The 26,725-nt window shown below is 43.1% G+C and overlaps 1 protein-coding gene across 3 annotated transcripts in view; it reads right to left on the bottom strand.

Annotated features, from left to right (window-relative positions):
• Positions 1-26,725, bottom strand: part of DENND1A (DENN domain containing 1A) — a 523,912-nt gene that overhangs the window by 319,473 nt on the left and 177,714 nt on the right. For 2 of the 3 annotated variants that reach the window (XM_056138645.1, XM_056138644.1), the window contains exon 4: positions 7,239-7,288. The exons of the other annotated variant lie outside the window; for it this stretch is intronic. In XM_056138645.1, the coding sequence (XP_055994620.1) occupies positions 7,239-7,288 (50 nt within the window). The remainder of the gene's footprint in view (positions 1-7,238; positions 7,289-26,725) is intronic. 3 annotated transcript variants of the gene reach the window in all.

Raw genomic sequence — 26,725 nt, 5'->3', positions numbered from 1 at the left:
TGCCAGGGATCAAAAACGGGTTGGACCGTGCAAGACAAAAGCCTTCCTGGCTGTACCATAACTCTGTCCCTTTGGGCTGAATAATCTCGAGGTTCACTCAGTTCTCCTCTGCTTTGCTCTTTGGCACATACAGCTGTTAGGCTGCCTTGTACTCCCCTTCTTACCCACTTTCTGTTTCCTCACAGACTTCGCGCAAATCTCACTGATTCTAAGGAGTTTCCTGGGCCTTCCCTGGCCTCACTAACCTTTGGACACTGACTGTTTAATGTCTCTCTAAGATATCTTGGACCAGACCGAGAAACCCAGGAAGCGCAGAGCCCCAGCTCTGTGACCACTTCCTTTTTATTTTTTTGTTTTTTGCTTTTTGGGTCACACTCAGTGATGCTGAGGGGGTTACTCCTGGCTCTGCACTCAGGAATTACTCCTGGTGGTGCCTGGGGGACCATATGGGATGCTGGGGATTGAACCTGGATCAGCTGTGTGCAAGGCAAACGCCCTACCAGCTGTGCTATCTCTCCGGCCCTTATGACCACTTCCTGATGACCCAACATAAAGTCACATACTCTGAACTGCTCTTAGCTATTCTGTAAATAAAGTATTTATGTAGAAATACCCAGCAGAGTGGCTGCTATCAGCTAGGAACACAAACACCAAACATGAACTCTCTCTGTCCACCCTTCCTCTGTCCTTCCCTCTCCCTTCCTCCTTCCCTCCCTCCCCTCCTCCCCGCTCTGAGGAAGGGAGCTGTGGCACTTGTGCAGCAGCCCAGGAGGACCTTAAACTGGTTTTCACATCAAGGTAACAGCACTTGTTTCATCTCTTATGATAAAAGGATAAAATGAGATAATACGTGAGAAAGCATTTTCTTTTGAAGAGCTTCCAGGATTCTTATTTGTCATAAGTCCTGATTTCAGAAAGGAAAATCTGAACACAACACAAGAGACAGCAAGATGTCAATGTTAACAAGTGATGTGAAGATGGCTGTGAAAACCCGACTCTTGATAGAGACCAGAAATGTCAGACGCTTCTGGGGCTGCTGCCTGGCATAGAAAAGCACTGAGACTGGGAAAATCAGGAAGCTGTTGTGTTTTTGAAACACAATCACCTGGGGCGTTATCCATCTTCCACACTGACATTTTCTAAGTCAAAACAAAAACAGAAACATATGTGGGGGCCATGATGGGCTTCAGAATCTAGGCATGCCATTTGACAGTGCTACTGATAAACTACTTTTTGAAAAAAGTGACACTACAGCCATTGCACTTACTGTAAATAAACATTTAATTTATTATATATTTCTTATTACCTCTTCTGCATTAAAAGGTGCCAAGGTTAAAAGCCCCCATTCAGAAAAACACAGTCCTCCAAATAAAGTGGATTTTCCATATCAATAACAGTTATCAACACCTACAGGGGGTGTGAAATAATAAAATGAGAAGAAAAACATGGCAGAACTTGAATATACTGATAAAGGGGTATATCTGCTCTGAGTCATTTGGTGAAAAAAAAGTATGTGTGTGTGTGTGGGGGGGTGTGTGTGTGTATGTATATGTTATGTATGTATGTATATATAAAGGTAAAGGCCCTCCCGTTGATCGTCGATTTGCTCGAGCGGGCCCAGTGACGTCTCCATTGGAGACTTTGTTGTTACTGTGTCTGGCATATCGAATACGTCACGGGGAGCTTGCCAGGCTCTGCCGTGCAGGCGAGATACTCTCTGTAGCTTGCCGGGCTCTCCGAGAGGGGTGGAGGAATCGAACTCGGGTCGGCCATGTTGGCCACTTGTAAGGCGAACGCCCTACCCGCTGTGCTATCGCTCCAGCCCTGTATGTATGTATATATATATATATATACATATATATACATATATATATATATAGTTGCTCCCAGCAATCCTTGGTGGACTATTAATGCCCAAGATCAAACCCACTATATAAAAATAGTTTCCTTATTTTTCCTTGTCAACCGCCTAATCACAGTTTCAAAACACTTAAGTTTCACTAATTTGTATAAGTATGTCCTTGCCATCATTTGTAATATATTTTAGAAGTGACTGAGATTCTTTATTCATATATATAAATGTGAGACTTGCATTAAGTGTCTCCAAGCGAAACCCAACTTCCTTCCTATTTTAGAGGTTATAAGTAAGCTAATTAATTTGGTACATCAACCTATTAACTGAAACATCCTTGGGACCAGGATTTCAGAAATCCACAATGTTTGAATAGTTTCAAAACTAATATTTTATGTTATTAGAAACCCTAGCTAAGGCAATCAGACAAGAGAAACAAATCAGAGGGATCCAAATTTGATGCCCCCAAAAAAATTGGAAAAGAAGGACTCAAACTATCACTATTTACAGATGACATAATAATATACATAGAAGACCCTAAAGAGTCTACAAAAAAAATCTCCTAATAACAATAAACCAGTATAGCAATGTGTCCAGGTATAAAGTCAATTCACAAAAGTCAGTCGCATTATTAAATATACAAAGAATGAAGCAGAGGAAAAAGCAATCAAGAAATCCATCCCATTTAAGAGTATCCAGAAACATCAGGTATCTGGAGTCAGTTAAACAAAAGACATGGGAGATCTCTCCCGTGATAACTTTAATCACTTAAGAAAGAGATAAAGGCGGGGTGCAGTGCTGCCAGCCTGTCAACCTGTACCCTCCGGGCATGTTCATCAGAAGCCTAATGACACCATCAGGCTTCCTGATACCCCCAAATTGCCACTGTGCCTCTGGCCAGACCCCAACAACTCAGGACTAAGTTTCCAGAGAAATTGATCTGTAAATCTCCAAAAGTTAGGTTTGTAGGAGCCATGCCCACAAACCACCTCCAGCTCAGCCAAACAAGCTCATTTATGGGCCTTGATTCAGAGACCCATAAATAAATCTTGAAAGAGACCCAAAGTCACAATTAATCTCGGACCCGAGCAGAGCTGAACAAACTGGAGCAAATCAGATGGGGGGGAGGTCAGCCTGATGCCCACACAAGCAGAGCTCTCTTGCTTCCACAGTCCAAAATCACCACGATGACCCCAGCTGGACTCTATCACCTCGGGACATACCTCACTGAGATAAATTCTGCTGAAAATTCAGGTCTGCGGAAGGCAAATATAACTTCGAACATTCCAAAAGCGAACAAAGGAAAAAAAAAACCCACAGTCAATGTCATACTTCAAGAAAACATATTGTCAGTCAGACACAGGATACATGAGACTTACACATCAAGGAAACATTCCCATACCTCAAGACAGCAAGGCAAATCTCCAGGCTTTCTCAGGGTGTGTGTGTGTGGGGGGGTGGGGGGTGGGGGGAGGCTACCTTCCCCCACCTCCCTGTACTTCTGGAAACCTTGACAGTCACATCCACACCCAAAGCAGGCACACAGCTGAAAAAGCTATTCCAGCCTTACCTTCTCAATAAAAATACTGAACACTCTGAACACAAACACAATGACCTCTTAGTACCTGTACTGCAAACAATAATGCACAAAAGGAGAAACAGAAAGAAGAAAAATGCCTGCCACAGAGGCAGGCTGGGTAGGGGTAGGGAGGAGGGGGGAAAGAGAGTGTTTGGGGATGGCAGGAGTGAAACAGGGCACATTGGTGGTGGGAAATGTACACTGGTGAAGGGATGGGTATTGGATAACTGTATGACTGAACCCAATCATGAACAGCTCTGGAAAAATACCGCATGCCACGAATTGGAACAATCAAGATTACTATCCTATCTATTATAAAGATTCAATACAATCCCCATCCAGATTTAGATAACATTCTTCCAGAATCTAGAAAAATTAGTAATAAAATCTGCATGGTCTCCGAAAAAACTGTGACTAGTCAGAACTATAATGAAAAATAATAAATTGGGGGTATTTCATAGCTTAATTTGGAACTATATTATAAAGCTATAGTGATCAAAACTGCATGGTATTGGAATAAAGATGCACCCTCTGATCAATGGGTCAAAATCGAATACCCTGTGACAAAAGCCCATATATATGGGCAGTTAATTTTCAATAAAGGAACTGAGAACATAAAATGGTGTAAAGATAGCTTTTTCAACAATGGTTAAAAGTTGGATAACTACATGTGAGAAAGTAAAGCTGGATCCATACCTTTCACCTCACACAAAAGTCAATTCAAAGCAGATCACAGACGTTGAGATTCAATCAGAAACTATAAAGTATAATGAAAAATATGGGCAAAAAACTTCAAGATTTGGACCTTAAAGGTGCCTTCAGTGATCTGATATCAAAGGCAACTACAACAAAAATAAACAAATGTAACAACATAAAGTTAAAGAACTTTGGCATAGCAAATTAAACACACAAAAACATGGGTTAAAACTAAAAGGCAGCTAACCGAATGGGGAAAAAATATTTGCAGTCAACACATCAAATAAAGGCTTGAGATACAGGATATATAAAATACTCTTAAAGATCAGCAAAAAGAAACTCAAAAAACCCTATCAACAACAAATGGGGAGAGGAAATGAGTAGACACTTCTCAAAGGAAGACAGGCAGATGGCTAGTAGGCACATGAAAAAACGCTCAGCCTCACTTATCATCAGATAAATCCAAATCAAGACGACAATGAGATACCATCTCACACCAGTGAGAAAGGCACATATCAAAAATAGTAGGAACAATCTGTGTTGGTGGGAATGTGGTGAAAAAGGAACTCTTATCCAATGCTTGTGGGAATGTTGTCTGGTACAAGCCCAGCGGAAAACAGTATAGAGAGTTCTCAGTAAACTTAGAGTTGAACTGCCATGACCCAGCAATTCCACTTTTGGGCATCTATCCCCAGGATATGAAAACACTCTCTCAAGAGGACATATGCATACCATTATTCATCACTGCACTCAGTACAATAGCTAAGATCTGGAATCAATCCCAGTGTCCAGTGACAGATGAATGGATTACAAAGATGTGGTATAAACATACAATGGAATACTATGCAGCAGCAAGGAACAATGAAATCATGTAATTCACTACAACGTGGTTGAAACTGGAAGGTACCATGTTGTGTGAAGTGATCTCACTTATCTGTAGAACACAGAATACTGGATGAGGAAATGTACTGTAATAAATGAGGGATGCTTAAATAATGCTCGACCCCATTGTTAGAGAAGAGACAGAGAAGGACAGAAATCGGGGGGTGGGGGGGGGAAGAAGACAAGAAAAAGTAATGGGTTAACAGGCATCAGGCCACCGTGATATGTGTGTCGCTGTCACTGTCCTCCCGTTGTTCATCAATTTGCTCGAGCAGGCCCAGTAACGTCTCCATTGTGACAATTGTTACTGTGTCTGGCATATGGAATACATCACGGGTAGCTTGCCAGGCTTTGCTCTGCGGGCAAGATACTCGTGGTAGCATGAGTGAAGGGTATAGTCATACACTCAAAACGAAACCAAAAACATGAGATCTAAGCGGCTACTAGTGAAACACTGTAAATAAGCCTGTCAAGTTGATAGTTTGGGGGTGGTGTGGGGGTTGGAATGGGAAGGGAATCTGGGAACACTGGTGGAGGGAAGTTGATGCTGGTGGAGGGATTGGTGTAGAATTATTGAATGCCTAGAACACAACTATCAATAACTTTGTAAACCATGGTTCTTTAATAAAAATTTAAGGGGGCTGGAGTGATGGCACAGTGGGCAGGGAGTTTGCCTTGCACGCGGCTGACCCGGGTTCAATTCCCAGCATCCCATATGGTCCCCTGAGCACAGCCAGGAGTAACTCCTGAGTGCAGAGCCAGGAGTAACCCCTGTGCGTCGCCAGGTGTGACCCAAAAAGCAAAATAAAAAAAAAAATTAAAAATAAATAAATAAATAACATGTTAGACCCAGGAAAATAGTAAGCAGATGTGGCTGGCAACAACCTAGAGCTGCCTTTTTATACTCCTTTTGCTTTTTGAGTACTTTTAAACTGTGTTGGCTACCAAACCTAGGTTTATCCCAAATAAATGAGGGCATTACTTACTATGACATGAAGAAAAGACCTAACTAGCCTACTTCCACAAACACTGTGAAATATTCCATCTTTCAGGCCTGCCTCGTTTGAGTACAGTAATATACTTGACTGCACCTTCCTGGACATAAACATACTTTATTGCTTCAATGAAACATACTCATGGTACTTACTACATATAAAGGCGTCCTCTAAGATCTGTCCCTACCAAGTAGAGGCCTGAGGCATAATGTATGGATAGTTTCATCACTCAATTCTTCATTAAGATACAATTCATGCAGATCAAAACATGGTCACAAAAGTAATACACTTTAATTGTAAAACTGAAAACCAGACATTTCTTAAAAACAAAATTAAGTGTTGTCAGTTTGCTAATATTGCTGGTAAATTACAGTTTTATAAAGAAAAAACTTTTCTAAACTTGTTACGAGTGGTCAATAGTACTCATTTATTTAGATTTAGGGCCATACTCAGAGGTGCTCAGAGATTACTCCTAGTGATGCTTGGGGATCATATGAGAAGCCAGGGATCAAATCAGATTGGTTATGTGCAGGGCAAGCACCTTAAAACCTGAATTCTAAAAGAATTTTAACCCTCAAACCATTTTAATTATTTTAGAATTCTTATGTGAACCAGTTTCTCATAATGCAAATACCAAGGAAATATTTAGATAATTTTGTATTGATTAGTCTGGAAGCCTATTGACTATGTTTATTTAATCCAGAAATACCATTCTTAGCCACCTACATAAAATTCAGGACACCACTGAGTAACCTACCTTTCAATTAGCTGAACACCCTCAGAAAAGACTGGCACATACGAACTTAAATGTTCTGTTACTATCTAGGAAAACTGTGGTCTTGGTAACACTTGTAGGCAATGGAGTCAGGTAATGTTACTTGGTTAAGTCAAAAATATTTATGTTTAAACAACAAAAATCTCAGCTTTAAATGACAAGCATGTAACACTAGATTAAACACCAACCATTCTTAATCATGGTTTAAATATGATAATCAAAATTTTAAAAAAATTAAATGTCCTGCAAAAATGCATCTCATAAACTGATTCAAAACTTTATGTTTCAAACTTTTTGATAATGCCAGTAAGACCCCCCAGGAAAAGAGAATGCTGCAATGGTACTGGGAATGTCAGTGTTTTCAATAGACAGGTTATTAAGAATGGTATGGTTTTCTATTTTTCCCTAGCAGTTTCATCAACTTTTTTTTTCAAGTAAAGTTTAAAAATCTGACACTACCTGTCCACATAGAAGGGGAAGCAAAACTTGGTCAAGGTCTGTAGAACTTCCTGTGGAGAGAAAGAGAGAGAATTTACACATCTAATGGGACCAATAAATCTAACATTAAGCACAGCAAACAATCAGGCAACTTCATCCTAAAGAATGGGGAGACAGATGAAGAAATATGGGCTTTATCAATTACATGGGAGGAGTACCAGGCAGTCAATCATGAGGAATAATAAACATGATCAAACTTCATTAAAAATGAAAAATTAATCAAGAATCACACATGGGCAAGCAGCGGGAGCCGAGCAGGAAGGCTCCAAGGGGCGGGAGGTGGCAGGGCTGCCGAGTGTTAACACCCCTCTAGGGACCGTCTCCAGCCTGACCATATGGATCAGAGTGAATAACACCGAGCCACATGGGTTTGGCCTGGCAGGGCCGCTGTTGCTGGCACCGGTTTCGCCTGTTACCTAGGAACAGAGGGGGCCAGGATTAGACAAGGCTTCCCGACTTCAATAGGCCAAATCATAAGCCGAATAAAAAGCCAACTTGAAGATGACTGTCCCTGGACGTTATCAACCACATTGTTTCAAGAGTTTCAAACTTCATTTACTTGCTTTAAAAGAGATTGCCATTTCTGGCATAAATTCATTTTGTGACCAAATTACGCAGTTTTAAGGAACACTATTTTTAGTTAAATGCCATTCTCATAACCGGACACACTTACCTGCTTGTATTTTATGACAATCCAAAGCAAACTACAACAGTGCGTGTCTTTTTATAAATATGTGAGTACACACAACATGTACATTATTCAAGAGAAGTATACACAAGAGTATGACAAAAAGCAGAGTGACAGTTCAAAGAATTATTCAGAATACAACTTTCTTAAATTAAGAAAATTAATACATACAGCACAATCTAACTGTGATGATGTTTTCCTAATAGACACGTTTCATTAGGAATGAAACATATAGACACAAAGCTAAACACATACACAATAAATTCACAAACAATAATTGTTTCCTTCACAGAAATACCCTCTAACTTGACTTCCTTTAATCGCACATTTCCCACAGTTACTGCCTCTCATAAGTTCAAGACCGATGTTATAACTTTTGTTTAAGTGTCCTTTCCTGCATTTAACTACTGAAAAATCTCAACTTCAAGACAAAAATGAAGAACACACTTTTTTGTCACTGAGAAGCTGGTTCGAATTAAAACAAACCTGCACGTTGCAAGTCCTCATTCAAGTGATAAATTAAAGATCAGTTTACAAATGTAGCACTTTCTCTAACCAATAATAATGAATTATCAATGCTAACTGAATGGATGCTTCTCGCTTCATTTATTTTTAAAACCAGTTCTATCATTCAAGAAATAAACCACATCAATCTAATAACCCATTCAATGAAGCAGAAAACACATTGACTTGCTCTGGCAGAGCATATCCTGCCTACATAATTCAATTGGGCATATCCTAGGTTTTAATATTGGTCTGGACTGGAACTATGTATATCACAGCCCTGTTAAGGCATGTCATGAATGAGCACATGAGCAGGATGCTAAAAACTGAAAGAGTGGATAAGAATACCTCCACATTTTCCAAGAGGCATTACCAATACACTAATGTCCTCATGTGGCACTCAAAACTCCGTATCATCTTTTAAAATTTAAATATTTTAAAATATTTCAACAAACTGCACTAGCTGATAAACAGAAGCAAAAACATAAGCAACTTATCGGAACAGAGTGTTATTATGAGGCAAATAATGGGAGAGAGATCATAGAAGTCATTTTAATAATGTCTGCATTTTAACTATAAAATGTACTCTAACTCACATACACAACTCTCATGACTTACATGCTTCACCCTGCCCGAAAAAAAATTCTCACAAATTTCCATTTACTTCAAGCTTCCAATACCACCAAGCTTCTCTTGAGCTCTGTATATAAACGAACCAAACATTCTTTGAAACCCAGTACCAGCTGCTCCCTCTCTGGCCACATGAGTTGCAAAGACAGCTTTCCTTTGCCCCTCTGAGTTACAGGTGTAGAAATGCTTCTCTTGTCTGTGTTGGAGTGGAACTGCCAAAAGACCTCAAAATTTTTTTAGAGAAAGGACCCCCATGGCTATGAAAAAGCATTGTGCTCTAAAGCAGAGTCAAAGGCATCTAATATGCCCAACTTATTACTCACTACACTATAGCAACTAGCTATCAGTTTTCAATGTCAAAAGTAATAACCAACCATGAACTTGCCTGTCAGATACTATTAGAACAAACATCAAAACACCCAACTTAAGTTGAGTACAACTCCCTTCCCAGGAGCCTACCTTCTTACCCAAGAAAAGAGTGGTAAGTCTAATTAAGCAAGGGGGAGGAGGAAGGGAGGAGAAGGAGGAGGAAAAAGAGGCAAACATAGGTCCGTGTTTGTGCATTACAATCTGTTTCTTCATGTTTGCAATATTAGAAGAGCTTAATATTCCAATTTTAGTCAAACAAGACAGTGAAGCGCTGTCAGAGAAGAAGACCAAAATGAGCATCTACTCAGTGGTAGGTATATTCACACATTATCTCAACCACAACTAAAAAAAAAAATCAATTCTGGAAGAAAAAAAATGACTTCTTAGTTTGGGAAGTAGAGAACAAAAGAAAAAAAAGAAGAAGAAGGGAAAATGGAGCAGAGCTTCTCATACATAAAAGTTGCTGAAATAAAACCAAATGTCTTCATGCTGGTATTTTCCCGATGTACAAACATTTAACTACCTTTCCAAAGAAAAACCACCACTAACTGAATATGAAAGGTAACCAGCTCCAGGAGAAGGGGCTTGCAAATGCTGATTTACATATGCTTAAAGCATTCTATTGATAGCAGGCTGCTTCAATATTAACTTTTGCTGAAAGAAAAAGTGCATTAACAACCCCCTGTTTTTTTCTTCCTGGAACCTATAGTTTTGGCAAGGGAACTAACTTCCTTGGAGATAGTAATTTTCCTGTTTTACTCCCCTCTTTCTCTAGCCTACACAAGCTCTCTCAGGCAACCAACCTCAGCCACTGCCATATAAATCAGATCTTCAAGATACAGTGCAGCTGATGAAATGCAAATGATCTCATTGCTAAGGCAGGAGGTGGGGGAGCTCCTGCCAGCTCTCCAGATCAATTCCCAAGTTTATATTTTCACAAATCTCTTTATGTACAGTTTGATTTTTTTTAACATTTTAATGAGCAAAAATAAAATAGAATTACAACGTGAATCTAGAGAAGCAAGTCGCCGCAGTTAAAGTGCAGGGCATGAACTGGGTCCCAGGAGGAAATCAGTCCACCATGTCACCACTGGCTTTAGGACATTCGCCACCTGGTTCCAGGTCCCCAGGTTCCAACTCCTTTCATAATCAAAATGCTGCTGACATTATAAACCCCAGACGGTTTTCTAAAATCCCTCCCAATCAATAGATTCACCACATAACTTATTGGAGACAACACTGAGCTCATTGATTAAGGTGAGTTCAGGAGCAAAGTTTTCAAAATAAATGAGACAAGCATACAGCATTCAACCCCTTTGTGTCACCAGGCAATTTATGAAATAGGCAGTTTCCAAAAGGGCCTTCCTTGATAGCAAAATACATACTTCATGTGGGAAGAAGGAGTGCATAGGAGGCAGGGGGAGCACAAGGGAAGATGGCGGCATAACCCTTTGGGCTGTGCATGTATTAAACAGCAGACTGCACCATGTAGGGGAATCAAATGCAACATCTACAACAATCTGCCTACAAGGAAACACTGAGTGCCAGAGAGGAAGCAAAATAGGAGACCACACCATCTCGTGCTGCATTTTCTTGCAAATAAAAATCTAAGGGACAGAGAGATAGCACAGTGGGTAGGGTGTTTGCCTTGTATTGTGGCTGACCTGGGTTCAACCCCTGCACCTACACCTGGTCCCCAGAGCCCTGCCAGGAGTGAGGTGTGATCCCTTTATTCCTGGCTCTACAAGCCAGGTATGCTTCCTCCTACCCCACACACGTGACACACACACACACACACACACACACACAAAACACACACACAATCACAAGTGAATTCAAGGTTCATGTCTCCATTGTCTTTGGATTCCTTTTACCCAGTGTGAATTCCCAGTGAGCTTAGAAGGCCCATCAGAAGAATACACTCCAATCTTAGAAAAGAAAAGGTAGAGAGTGCTCTGCTAAAATGGAACCCTTTCCTTAAAAACCTGGTCATATTTTTTGAATTTACCGTATTAGTAGCAATAGATTGCAATCGAGAAGCAAAACATGGAAGAGTAAAGGCATTGCAATTAACTGGAATTATTAATGATGAGAAGGCTAAACCAATTCACCCTAAATTTAGGATGCAGGCTCGGGGAGTAGAAGAGATCCCACAATCGCCATGGGTTCAGATGTCAAAGACTTTGTTTTCATTGCTGCACTGAAACCTGTAAACAAAAATTAGTTGTATTTGGCAGATGAAAATAACTGACAGTCAGATGCAGACCTCCACTGCCCGCGCCCCCCCCTCCCCCCCAGAAATCAGTGCCATCTGAAAGACAAAAGCGCAGGCTGATTATAATGTCCACTGGGGTTACCGAACATTGGGCAAAGAGGCATGTTCTTAATAGTTCAAAAGAAAACAAAAATGTGTGCAGGAAAACATTTAAGTAAAGGAAAGATCAGCTCTGGCCTGAATGAATGTGTGTGTTTTAAGATATGTTCAGCCTCTTTGTACCTTGCTGGGAAAGCCCGTGCAATCTACCTTTGTCCAAGGAGAGGGAAGGAGGGGGAGTGGGGGGGGGGAACACTGAGAGAATGTTTTTCTGGGTTTCTTGTACCTCATTTATTTGTTCATTTCAAAATATAGATGTGTGATGTAAAGATCAGGGGCACTCAGGCGCCCAAAACCCTCGATTGCAGCATTTAAAACATCCTCAGAGCATGAGGGAAATGCTGACCGTCTAGTCCTGCCGCTGAGATCACTGCAGCGGACGTGAAAGAAAAGCCTTTGATGGATGATCTTGAAATTCCAATTCAAACGTTAAAAAACAGAACGCGTGCAAAATCCAAACATACGAAAAACGAACACAATTTCCATCTTCAGCCATTCCAAGTTAGAACCGGGGTCTCCAAGTGAAAGCAAACTCAAACTCCGGTCTTAATACTTCTAGTTAGGAAGGGCACAACAGAATCGCAAGATGTTCTTGGAAGCCTAATTAGCACCAAGTTCAAGAATGTTGATCAAAAATTCCCTAAATATAAAAGCAGGAATTATAAATTCTTTCTTCCTTCCTTCATTATAAATGTCAAATTAAATCCAAAATCCATATGATGGTTACAAGCAAACTTTTTGGGGGAGGTTTTGTTTTCCCAGTGAGAGAAAGCTTTCAATGAGGGATTTTACAGGCAGGCTTTTCAACACCCTCACATAAAAGCTGGGTCGCGTTCCCAACAACGCTGCTCAGACTAGAGTCGCCTGCCTTTCTTTGGGATATTTCAATATTTACTCCCAGTTTACTGTACAAACTTTAGTTAATCTTGAATTATGTGTATAAAAATTATACTAATTTTTAGAAGATCTTAAAATACGCATTCAGGGTTGTGATTTCAAAGATAAAAATACAATAAGTAGAACTCCGTCATAGCTATAGCATGTTTTATATAAATTTTACATCTAAATGGTCAAGGACACTAATCACAATAAGTCAACTTCTGATAACAGCAAGAGAGCTTCTTCTAAAAAGTACTTTCCTATCTGAAGTTAAAAAAATCAGACCATAAAAGAAAAGAAAAAAACACCATCATCCTTTGCATCCTTTCCTTTCTTCAAATATCTCAAATTTGCTTTCCGATTACAATATTATAAGACATCCTCTGCTTTAAATACTCCACAAAAGAGGTTGAAAATGAAAGGACTATACTTTCGTAGGGCCCAGTAATCACCAATAAATGTCTTGCTCTGTGTCTCAAGTACTTCCCAACAAACAAACGGTGTGTGGGGATTCCGTGGATGAGCCTCCCATGACAGCAGAGTTAATGCGATCACCCTAAAACAGTTCGCCTTGTTCATTTGGGGGCACTGATGACACCAACAGATCTAAAAGGAAGGTGGTGGAGGGTGAACAGGTGTGGGGGGAGGTCAGAAGGAGATAGATACTGGCGGGCTCCCAAAAGAGAAGGGGTCCATGGTGACACTGCAGACAGGATTTCACTGAAGAACAAACTGGCCCTCAGGAAATACTTAAAAAAAAGAAAAAAAGAGCACTGATAGAAATACTATTTAGTAAGCATATTAAAAGCTGTCAGCTTTTAAACATTTTCAATGCACACAAAAATGTGCACAGATGGACAACTTTTCTACTAACATTAGTCTAGGAAAAAAAAAAAACTCTTTCATTATTAAGCTCAAAGTCCTTGAATTTTTTAAACTTAATTGTGCCTCTATTTCTTAGAATTCACACCCCAAGGCCAAAGCTTCCTGCCGCCAGGCCTTCCAGTCTGACTTTGGCATTACACGGGAGGAGGCTCCGAGCCTCCCCCAGGTCTCCGGCCTTTTCTAACACACGAGAAAGCAGTCGATAATGGGCCCGGGCTGAATTCACTGCTCGCCGCGACTCCTCTGGGGACGCCAGCCGAGCAGATGTGATAAAAACTCTGTCAGAGAAGTGGCTCTAGTTTGTGCCTTAATGACAACTTAAACCTCTAAACCAATACAACCAAAGGACTAACAGAACCGGCTGTTACCTCTCTCTGCTGCCAATCTTCAAATATTTCTGAACTAAATTAGCACCTCTTCCCACAACATCCCCTGCCACCCCTTCCAAACCTATTCTCATTTTAAAAGATAAACGAACTCAGCAAACACCGCAGCAACATGAGTGTCTGAGCAGAGTGTGTGTGTGTGTGTGTGTGTGTGTGTGTGTGTGTGTGTGTGTGTGTGTGTGTGGTGTCTGTGAGGTAATTAAGCCGAGCAGTTATTTCATGCAGTCTATATCTTCCCAGTATATTATTGCGCCTTCACAGGTCTTAGAGGACTGTCTGTTCTCTTTCCTCAGATCACCACCCTGGCAAACATATTTGCGTGTAGAACTGAGAGACAAACAGCTTCCAGAAAGAACCTGTGGGTCTAAGATTTCTATTAAATACGTTCAGCCACAGGAAAGAGAAGTGCCATTCTGAGTTACTAAAACCTTCTCGCTATTAAAATTGATACAGGGGACACGTTTAAAACCCTGGGTGGTCATGCTTTTAACTTGTAAGAACTCTTTGTCTTACCTAATGATATAGCACTAAAAAATTGATTTCAATGTGTACTTCTGATAACATTTTCTAAATTCTATAATTCAGCCCTCCAATGATGGGGGCTTTCACCGGGTATCTTGAAAGTCTATTCAGTGGAGACTGCATACCCACTTAATCAGCAATCATTGTTCTGGGGTGCAGGACTTTGTTGTTCAAGACAAGCACCAAAACCTTAAAAAAAAAAGAAGAAGAAGAAGAAGAAAGGAAAAATCCCCTCCCCCTAACCCCCCCAGACCTGGCATAAGTAAAAAGTGATCTTTGTCAGACAAGGACAAATGTATGCAAATCTTTTATAAACATTCACAAACATTTATTTAGCTTTTGAAATGTTGGCCTCATTTGAGAGCACGAAAATGAGGGGGAAGTAGGAAGACGCAAAGGACAGCTTAGAAGCACTACATAAATATTCAGAAGGAAGATTATAGGATTCATGTTAGGCTGTCTTAGGCTTCTCCAAAGTCCACACAGAATAGCAAAGAACAAAACTAACGAGAAGTACAGCAGATGTTAGACAATGCATCAGCCTCTTTTCCTCTCTCACTTGGCTATACTTGGACGCTTTTATATTTTCTTTCAATATGGTTAGGTCATTCAAGGATTCTCCTATAGACTCTGTATTGTGGCTACAGATCTATAAGCTGGAGGTCTGTCAGCTTTCCAAAAGTTCCCAATGAAAAGGCATTATGCAAATGCTACCTCTCTTACCCTCTTTCAGGGGGGAAAAAGGCCTCCAGAATGCAGTCATCGGAGTATTGGAAGCCCCAGCCTTCATTTCTGTAGAGCTGTGTTTGCCTCGGGGCCACGCTGCTTGTTTTGACAGTGGATCCCCCTAGATAGTTGGGATTAGTCGAGCTTGTTTAGATAAACTTGAAATCAAGGCCTTCTCTAGGTAGACAGCGAGATGTAGCTGCCGAGTTTCCAGCTGCCTCCTCCTTTCATCCCCAAGCAACTGGAGATTCACAGTAGCTATCACAGCCACAGGCTATGGCACATACATAAGTACAAAATTAAAGGCTGCTAAAAGAAGCCTTTGTAAGTCTTAGTGCTAAAATAAGGAATCTGTACGGCTTGGTTTATACAAATGATTCCAGCACGTCCAGTATGGAACTGAAATCATCAGTTAACAAGGCACATTAATCAAGGCTCGCAGCCTCCTCGGAGAAACGGTATCAGAGGCTGCGGATGTATCTAACCTGGTGCTGCTCAGTTCTCGTGCAAGAATCATCGAGGAAAATGGGGGCTGGGGTGGGGATAATTGCCTTTATCTGTCCGCAAACCGAGGATATTAGCCACAGTCAAGCACACTGCAAGCAGAGGATAGGAGGATGGAAATCAAGACGTGACTATCTGATTTGTTGGGGTTTTTTTGGGCGGGGGGGGGGGGGTGGGAGTTGGGGGAGAATTAAGCAACTGATTAAACAGGTCTCACTGAACACCCTCTCCCAGGAAAACTGTTCCCTGACACGGCTCTAACTGCAGACTGCAAAACTTGGAGGTCCTGATGAAAAGGTAGCAGGATGATTCAGAAGTGAAGAAAGTTAGACAAAATCGATGGTTGCTTGTTACAAAGATACAGGACAAGGGAGACATAAGGAAATTTTAAAACATATACAATTCAAATGGTTTTCTCATATCGAACACTCTAGGCTTTGAATCTTTTGCAAAAAGGAGTTCTCTTTGAGGGTTACCTGTTTAACTTTACATCTCTGGTTCTAACAAGATGGGGCTCACCTGAGACTGCCTAAAATTTCCTTAAACATAGCAGTGGCAGCAGAACGGGATGAAATACCATCCAAAACTAGTCTGAGATGTCACCCACCACTGACAATATTCATCCCCCAACCTTTCTGCCAAGCCAAGATAGGCGTTTTCAATCACATTTGCTTACGTATCAGTCGAAATGGGGTCTCACAATTCAACACCAAAGACACACAGGACATTCTGGAACTGCAGAATTGATATTTTCCTGTGAAATTTTTGGTTCACTTCGAGTACAACTTACAAATGACCAGCAAATGTTTTCTCCAACAGGGCCAGAAAGCGAATATTTCAATCATTTGTGGGTCACTTAGGTCTATTGCCAACTTCTCTGAGGTTTTATCTCTGTTTTCTAACAACTCTCTGAAGAAGAAAAATAGTAAAGAAAGAATCATCTTAATTTGAAGGCCATATGAAAACCAACCCAGGCAGAACCTGGGTCTCAAGTTTGCCAACCCCAAATAGAGAGTTCCTGGGCACATCACATAACCCAGCAAATTCAATCAACACCCACAACTCCACACAGGAATTCCTCAGAGGCGGGATGGACTTTGCTGGAGCTCTGGTGAACAAAGTGTTCACTCCTGCTAGTGAATCTGCAGCCTCTACATCGTTGAGTGCTCCCCAATCTGAGGGTAATTCTGCGTGCAGTGTCATTCTGCATACAGATCTTTCAAAGCACCATGTTTTCAATTAATTATTTTTTATTTTGGGGTCATACCCGGTGATGCACAGAGGTTACTCCTGGCTCATGCACTCAGAAATTACTCCTGGTGGTGCTCGGGGGACCATATGGAATACTGGGAATCAAACCCAGGTCGGCCATATGCAAGGCAAAGGCCCTACCTACTGTACTATCCAGCCCAACCTTTGCTGGTGTTTTAGTCACACTCAAACCCAAATGCCCAGTGCTTGAAGGGGTGCAGCACCCAGAAAGACGCCAGTCTGGCCTTCTTGCTCCATTCCACTTCTGGCCCACCTTTTGGTGGCTTTCCCTCAAATAGTTGCTCTAAGACCCTTCCTTCCTTCTCCTTTGCCCCCATTTCTCCCTCTATTACTGATCTGCTTATGGATTTTTTGGGGGTGGGGGTCACACCCGGTGATGCACAGGAATTACTCCTGGCTCATGCACTCAGGAATTACTCCTGGCAGTGCTCAGGGGACCTTATGGGATGCTGGGAATTAAACCTGGGTTGGCCGTGGGCAAGGCAAATGCCCTACATGCTGTGCTATGACTCCAGCCCAATTTACTTATGTTTTAATTCTACTTAACTATGTAAATCGATGGTCTTCGACCAGGGCTCCGTGGATGGCTAGGGCCAGTCTACAGGGGGCAACCGAGGCTGGAGACCACTGGTGAGCTGCGTTGGTAAGGACTGGTGATCATGCACACGTTCCCACATGCAGATGTTGAAAGGTGGGAGAGCAATGATGCGTAAGTGACTCGAATTTAAACCTCCACGTCTACACTACTCAGTGCCAGGCCCCTAGTCTGACAACCTTTGAAGTCCCAGCTGTTCCAGGCTCAACAGGTCACAGATCCAGATGCGTCACCTAGGCTGCTGCCCCACAGCCAAGGCTAATCCCTTTCACCCCATCAAAACAAGAAGGAATCTCAGACCACCACCAGGACCGCAGATGGCAGATGATCCCTTTGTGTGACTGAGACTCAATTATTTGCTGCGCCTTGCTGAATTTCAAAATAACTCTGGGAGGAAACACTTCAGCTTCCTGAAGATGTTTCCAAGTTTAAGTAAACAAGAAAAATGCCAAGGGAGCCCCTGGAACCAAGTACGTCACCAAATCATTTCGGACCATGGATACATTTGTCTAAGCAGGTCAGTGTGCGCGGTGCCAGCTAGCGAGCCTGGACCAGAAAGAGGCCTGCAAGAGGCCTGGACCAGAAAGACAGTACAATGGCCACAGTGCTTGCCCCAAGTGTGAGTTTTAGCACTGCATGAGGTCCCCCGAGTCCCAGCAGAAGTGAGTCTTGAGTGCAGAGTCAGGAGTAAGCCCTGAGCACAACCATGTATGGCCAACCCAAAAAATAGCACTGTTCTGTAGCACTGTCCTCCCGTTGTTCATTGATTTGCTCAAGCAGGCACCAGTAACGTCTCCATTGTGAGACTTGTTGTTACTGCTTTTGGCATATCCAATATGTCAGGGGTAGCTTCCCAGGCTTTACCGTGTGGGTGTGATACTCTCAGTAGTTTGCTGGGCACTCTGAGAGGGATGGAGGAATCGAACCCAAATCGACTGCTTGCAAGGCAGATGCCCTTCCCGCTGTGCACAACCCAAAAAATAGATTTAAAAAAAAATAGCACCCACTGTCCATGTGGAGCTTACAGTCTGGTTAGAAAAGCAGGGAAGAGACAAGTGAATATACTCACAATGGACATTGTGAGGGTGTGCTGAAAAGCAGGTTCTCTGACAGGGGCCTGAACTTAGATGGAAGTGTCAAAAAAAGGAACATTATATGCTTAGATGCGGGAGAGGAACAGGTGTCGGCCAAATATGGGAAGAGTGACAGCCCAGGGAGATAGTAACAGCGAGAAAAGGCATGGTGTTCTGTTTGGGGGTGCTTGAGCAAGGGCCACTTAATAAGAACCCTTGTCACACTGCAGTAGGAAAAGCAAGGTGCAGGGGACAACAGGGGGAAGGGGCAGTGCCCAGAGACGAGGGAGGAGAGTGTCAGGAGCTGGAGTGCAGGACCCTCTGGCATACTGGGAACATGTGCAAGCCCCGAGTCCTTCCGCGGTCTGCATGCGCGGCCTCCCGATTCCTCTGTTCACTCTTGCAACCCTAAAACTCCGGGGTGGGGCGCGTCACCGGCTTTCACAGTGAGCTCCCCATGCTGCCTGTGACTGGTGTTCCCTCACCAATCCTCTCAGGCTCCTTCTTGTCTTTACATTGGACCATCAGCTCAGGAGCCAACATGGCCACGGAGGGGGCAAAGATACCCAAAGGGGCAAGGAAGAGGCACCTCACCCAGGATCTCAAATGAATACCCGAGCCCGACAACCAAAGAAGGGGGGTTGGGGAGAGCAACAAAGGGACGCAAACAAGCCCGGACATGACCCACACTGCAGGACTCGGCTCCCCTACACCCGCTGCCTCTGCCAAGTTCCCAAAGCCCACTTCCTGTAGATAGGGAACATAGCATGTGACACCGCTGTGACCATTTGCTGCTTAACAGGGACTCTAAGACCTCACTAATTTTCAGACTATTATTTCTAAGAGCAGCTCAGGGGAGCAGACCGTAGCTGGACAAAAGACAAATACATCGTTGACTCTAAGATGCATCTCAAGTCCTGAGTTCAAGTATGGGAAAAAAATGTATGTCTTGGTATAACTGATATGCATTCGTGCATCTGCTTTGCTTCCTGACCAAGGGGGAAATGACTGAGAAACATGGGTTATTTGCAAGCTGCCAAACTGTCCCAGGTAGTCACCAAATCGTCTCGGCCAGCTTGGAATGGGGGCAGGCAGATTCCCCTCCTTTCTGGATGGTCCCAGCAGCTGATATCTCCAACCTCCTCTGAGAGAGAAACAGCCCTGCTCCACAGCTCCTGGAGCACACAGCCACATGTGCGGCCACACGACAATCCTAACAGCCAGTAGGAACACAGCAAATCTGGTGGGAAAGTTACACAGAACCACCCCCCAACCCCACCTCAATGATGAAAGCAGTAACACAGAAGGCTCAACCCACACCAGCCAGCTCAGTAAGTCTCAGACAATGAGTATAGTAACACCACTGTGAAATCTAATATTCATCAAAAATGAACTTTTAGTGATCGATTTTCTGATAATTCCATTTGCCATTTTGTTGTAACAAGCAATATGAATTTTTTAAAAAATGTGCTTGTTAAGGAGCAGACTTGAGTGGGGGAGGAGGGAAATTGGGGACACTGGTGGAGGAGAGGTCACACTGGAGGTGGGATTGGTGTTAGAACACTGAATGCCTGGAACAACTGTATTGTGTACACTCTTGAAAAGCACAGTGATTAAATAAAAATGAATTTTTAAGAATTTTTAAAACAAAGAAAGGTGAGTGATAGTACAGAGGGAGGGTTTTTGCCTTGCACGTGGCTGACCTGGGTTCAATTCCCAGCATTCCATATGGTCCCCAAGGCACTGCCAAGAGTAATTCCTCAGTGCAGAGCCAGAAGTAACCCATGTGCTTCACCAGGTGTGACCCAAAAAGTAAAAAAAAAAAAAAAAAAGAATTAAAATAAATAAAGGTGAGTTATATCCACTACCAGTGCCCCATAAAGGACACAGCACCAAGGAAACGTCCAGTAAATGAGGAAGCTGGAAAGTATGTGACCACAGTCTAGCAACTTCAGAAAGGAAAAAAGCATTAGCTGAGCACTTCCTGTTGCCCAAGTACCATGGTACTGGCCTGCATGTCTTCTTGCTTTATCTTAACATAAAGGAGGAATCAAGGGCGCCAAAAAGAGACTTGAATTTCTCAGAATTAGTTTTTATAAAAAAAAAATTAAAAATAGAAAAAAACAAAGTTTGTACAAATTGTAGTCATTTCCGTCACAGGTAAGCATTAATGCCTAATGGCACATAAGCCTAATCACATAAAAATTATGTGCGTAGTTTAAAATACCCAAATGACTTAAAGGGTTCTTGCAATTAAACCTTCATTTTGTTTATTTCCTACAAACCAATCTCCTATAAACCAATGACCATCTGCTCTCTGAGGAGGGTTAAGTGACAAGAGAAAGGAACTAATAAAGAAGATGCTATGTGCTTTTACAAATACTCAGCAATTTTACCAGTACTCATGCACAGATAATATCACCCTCTTCCTGATGAACTATACCTTGAAAGCGGAGTAAATCAGCTTCAGGCCAGTTAACAAACTTCTCTGATAGCAACTTCCGGTTAGAGACAATGGGCAAGATTAAAATTCAAACCCAAGCTCCTCTTCCCATCAACAACCTTGGGTGCTCTCAAAACAATTGGCTAGTCACTTGACCCTGCAAACTGCAAACTCACGCATATCAGGACACTCAAATATTTGTGCTCACTCTGAGAACATTCATGAGACTGCCTGGGCCATCCAGGATGTGTACAACCCAAAAGCCATCCAGCATATGAAGGCTGACCCCCTGCAGGAGCTTCAGTGCCAGAGTAGGTAGGTATGTCCAGGCCAGATGGTGTGGCTGGACCCAGGATTGGTGGTCCCAAATGAGAACGGAACATTCACTGCACTTGCTTCAAAACGCAGAGTAATGCTGAGTGTCAGGGCTTAGATGTACATTCTTGGGTTATTAGACAAATCCAGGTGAAAGAAGCCCCCACGATGAAGGTGAATTTATAGGGATCTCTTCCACAAGTTCTCCTCACTATCTGGCAGGATCCTGACTGAAAAAGAGGAAAGTTGTGTTTGTTTGTTTCCATTTTTTGGGGGGGGATGTGAATTTAGTTTGGGGGTGACATCCAGCAGTGCACAAGAAATCATATGGGTTGCAGGGAACTGCACTTGTGTTGGCCATGTGCAAAACAAGAGGCTTAACCGTTGTACTGGTTCCCTGTTACCTTACCTGCTGTACTAGCTCTCTGTCCATCCCCCATCACACACACACACACACACACACACACACACACACACACACACTTTGATTTTTTTATTTAATGTGGAAGAGCAGAATGTTTTTAAGTACGAAGAGTAGGTTGCGAAGAATAAGCAAACTTATGGCCCAGGAATAAAAAAGGCATAAAATAAATACAAGTTAAAAAATAAAAGAGATTGGGGCCTGAAATGATAGTACGGCACGTAGGGCACTGCCTTGCATGCAGCTGACCTGTTTTCAATCTCTGCTACCCCATATGGGTAGTGATATCAAATACAGAGCCCTGCTAGGAGTGATCCCCTGAGTGCAGAGCCAGGAGGAAGCCCTGAGTGCTGTTGGGTGTGGCCCCAAAGCCAAAATAGTGATAAACATTTTTAACTAAAATAGACTCAAACCCAAGTTTGTCTATCTGTGCAGTTCAGGACTTTTCCACTATCCTCAGTTTGTTCCTTTGCAGACTTCAGGTGAGATCATCAAGACTCTCATCCTCAATCCCTATTTGATTAAGATTTCATCTGCTCTTACCCTCAGGCTTCAGCCAAACCTCTGCAGGGGCAGCTCTCTTCACTAAGCCCAGTCCAGCCTCTTCCCCGGCTGGCTCGCCAACTGCAGCAGTGAAGCAAGACACTGGCCATGTGCATCAGAGGGTCTGGGCATGGGCAACCTTACATGGTGCTCTGCCCAGGAAACCCAAATGATGTATATCTTCATGGGCAATCTCAGTGCCTCTTTCAATCACTCAAGTGCCTTGGACTCACTATCCTAGTCACCAAAGTCAGAGAGAGAGTGAGAATGGTGGCTTCAGAGGAGAGGAGTGAAAGAACAAACAGCAAACCTAGTGGCCACAAGGTGGACGATAGGGAAGTGGTTTTAGAAGTTCATGTTTATCACATGATGCCAGCATCTTGGGTTCATATTTGAACTGACTGTATGCTAGAACTTAGCAGTTTTATATCAACTCCATAGGGACAGCAAAGTCTCTCTTCTCTCTATCTACCCCATGTCGCATTAGAAAACAAGAAACTAAACTAATTCTGATATCACACATATATATTCTCCCTACTTTTTCAGCCACTCACTACTACAAATTTACTATTATTTCCTCATTTTATGCCTGGAGAAAATAACCGAAAAAGTAAAAGCCCCAAAGTGACATTCCCCCAGCAAAATCTAATAAGGGAACACTTGCTATCTCCTTAGTTGTTGGCCCAACTTACCCCCCATAGAGCGTTTACAATCTTTAGGAGAGAGACAAAGCCATGAAATAACAAGAACAAGAACCACATCGGGATGAAATCCCTCTTGGAGCACAAGCAGAAACAGACAAAGTGATTCCCATCATCCCGCCAGCACCTTCCTGAAGAACGCGCGATGCCCAATGCCCTGGCCTGCTCTTCCAAGGAGGCAAAGTGGCTGATGCTGCTGTTGCTGCTGCATCACCATGAATGGCAGCCCCAGGGGCAGTGCCAGGCCCAGTCACCAAAGGATGAGGCCTCAAGATGGCCTCCTGTGGCTGCCTACAAGGACTAGACACTGCCTTCCAGTGGCTTTCGCAGGCAGAGCCAAGTGGCTGAAACCCCTGCACAGGCTCCTTTAGGACCCGGGGAGACACGGGAGAGAGCAGAGAGGTTCAGGGCCCAGGCCCAGCTCCAGGTAAAGCTGGGGAAACCCCTACACCGCATGGCTTCAGCAGGGCGGAGAGATGGTACAGTGAGAACCGCTGTGTGTTTGATCCCTGGCACCCCCCCATAGGGTCCCCTCAGCACCCACCGAAAGTGATTCCTGAGCACAAAACCAGGGGTAAGACCTGCCAAGAGTGCTCCAAGAATAATGAAAGCAAGAACCACTCCTGAGTACTGACCTGACGAATATGCAAACCACCAATTCAAAAAGTCTATCTATACCCTTGGGGATGAAGAGGAAAAGGGTTCAAGCCTTGCCTATAGCTGACCCCAGTTTGATTCCCAGCACCAATATGGTCCCAAGCAACCCCAGGGTCATTGCTGAGCACAGAGCCCAAATCCCGCCACCCCGCAAAGATGTATATCCCTAAGATTACAGTGGCTTTATTTATGGTTGCTATGTCAGGGAAACACCCTAAATGCCCATTTCCTGAAAGACTGGACCAAGGAGTGGTGGTGTAACAACTCAGTGGAATACTAGTCAGCCACTTACAGAGATGAAATCTAGTCTTTTGTTTCAATGTGGATGGAACCGGAGGTGAATGTGTTCAGTAAAATAAGTCAAAAAGAGAAAGACAAGCAGCAGATGGTTTCCCTCGAGTGTGGAATATAAATAACCAAAGCAAACAAACTAATAACTCACAACAAAAATAATTCTTAGACTGTGAAAAAATAAGGTGGTTCCCAGAGCAGAAGGGGCAAGGGGTGGGGTGGTGGGGGGCAGTTGAAGGCAGCAGGGGTGACTCTCACCAAGGAAACAGGTGGTACCAGAACTCTGGGGGAGGTACAGTGGTGCTTCTATGCAGATGGAGGTGTGAAGCTGCATTCTTACCGTACAATAAACAAGAGTAAACGAGAATGCCTTCGATTCTCGGAAATCTTATAAAAGAACTTTCTAAACTTGTTAAAGCCTACAGTGTACAGAGCTGGAGACACAGCTCAGGGGAAATCACTGGCCTTCCACCTAGGAGACCCCGGGTTTGAGGAAACGACAATGACCAATCCAATAGCTCATGTCATACTTAAAAGTGAAAGACGGGCCTGCCACAGAGGCAGGGGGTGGGAAGGGGAAGAGGTGAGAGGGACACCGGGAACATGGGTGGTGAAGAATGGGCACTGGTGGAGAGATGGGTACTCGAACATTGTTTGATTGAAACATAATCATGAAAATTTGTAAGTCTGTAACTGTGTCTCATGATGATTCATTAAAAAAAATTTTTTTTAAAAAAATGCGAAAGACGGGGGCTGGAGAGATAGTACAACTGGCAAGGAGCTTGCCTTGCCTGCAGCCAATATGGGTTCAATCCCTGGCACCACATATGATCCCTAGGGCAGTGCCAGTAGGGATCCCTGAGCTCAAAACCAACAGCAAGCCCAGCACCACCAGGAGTAGTGGCCATTACCTCCACCCCACCCCACCCCAAAAGTGAAAGACAATACTTTCTGAGATCAAAAGCAAAGCTAATATAAATTCTATTCAATATTAGCTAGTGCAAAAGGAATATGGCTAAAAGGAAATTAAATCATCTCTTTTTTTGTTGAGTGACAAAATTATATACATTGGAGATCACATGGAATCTCCACCCCCCAAAACACACACACCAAAAAAAAAAATGTAGAACTGAAAAGTAGATTTAGCAAGGCACCAGGATATGTTGTAGTAAGTATAAATCTAATAAAATGTGTTTTGTAAGAGCTCTATGCCAAATACTTCAGAAGTCTGATGAAAAAGATCAAGCAAGGCTAAGGGGGGGATCTACTCGTGCACACGAACTGGAAGACTCAGAATGGCCAAGAATGCCCCTGCCCTGGGTCTGTTTCGGGGTCTGCTGGTCTCCCCACCCCTGCATGCTGGGAAAGCCTGTCTCTGCAAACAAGGGCCCAGGACTCTGCGGTTCCCTTTGCCCCCCTCCCTCTGATGTACCCTCGCCCCGTCATACCTATCAGCCACTCCACATTGAAGATTTCAGCTCTGTCCCAGTCTCTTCTCTCAGATTTCAGGATCCCAGTTTTTCAAACCATGGGTCGAATCCCTGATTCAGGGGGGTTCCAACAATCTTAAAAATTCATCTTGGGGCTGTAGCAATAGTACAGCGGGTAGGGCGTTTGCCTTGCGTGCGGCCAACCCGGGTTCAATACCCAGCATCCCATATGGTCCCCTAAGCACTACCAGGAGTAATTCCTGAATGCAGAGCTAGGAGTAACCTCTGTGTATCACGTGGTGTGACCCCCCCTCCCCAAAAGCAAAAAAGCAAAAAAACTCAACTTACTGGGAGGGCATCTGGGGCATTGGTGGGGGGAAGTTGACATGGGTGGTGAGATTGGCATTGGAACACTGTATGCCTGAAACTCTATTCTGAACAATAAATTACGGTGCTTAATAATAAAAAAAATGTGTTAAATGCATTTTTAAAATGTTGGATTCTCGTACCTATGTTATAAACCTAGAAACCCACAGTTGTGTAAAAGTTGTGAAAAGGGGTTGTAAGTGGAAAAGAATCTAGTCAGATCTGCTCTGGAGAACTGCCACTATCTCCACCTGCCTCTCATACTCCCATCCACCTGGGATGGATCAGCCACAGGAGAAATACAGTGGTCCCTAATTTCTTGCACGTGTGAGGCCCCGGGTTTGATTCCTGGCACTGCAGGTGATGGATTAACACCTCCTAACTGGGAAAATCGGCTCCCCAGCTCAAGGCTGCCATCACCGCTGACTTTTCCTAACTAGGATTTAACTTTATGATCTGCAGACATATTGTATGAGTAAAAAAAAAAAAAAGTGTTTCTCAAAAAAACAAATTGTACGCTAAAACATGGCATAAATTTTATATTGGGATCTTGGGTGGAAAAAATTTCCTTTTATCACATTGTATTAAATGTGCAAAGAAGGGGCTGGAGCGATAGGCTAGTAGGTAGGGTGCTGGCCTTCCACACGACCCAGCTGGGTTTGATCCCCGGCACCCCACGTGGTCCTCCGAGCCCACTAGGAGGATCCCTGAGCACAGAGCCAGAGGAAAGCCCTGAGCACAGGTGTGGTCCCAAACCAATAATATATATAAATAGATTAAAGTGCAATGAAATCCGGGAGGGGGCAGCTGAACATGGAAAGGGGTGATGTGATGGTGTTAAGTTTAAGCGAGATAAAGTCCACGCATGCGGCTG

The sequence above is a fragment of the Sorex fumeus genome, unplaced genomic scaffold, assembly GCF_029834395.1.
Source record: "Sorex fumeus unplaced genomic scaffold, SorFum_2.1 ptg000129l, whole genome shotgun sequence".
Lineage (NCBI taxonomy): Eukaryota > Metazoa > Chordata > Mammalia > Eulipotyphla > Soricidae > Sorex > Sorex fumeus.
Note: the sequence above shows the minus strand (reverse complement) of the source record. Positions and strands in the feature narration are given on the sequence as shown.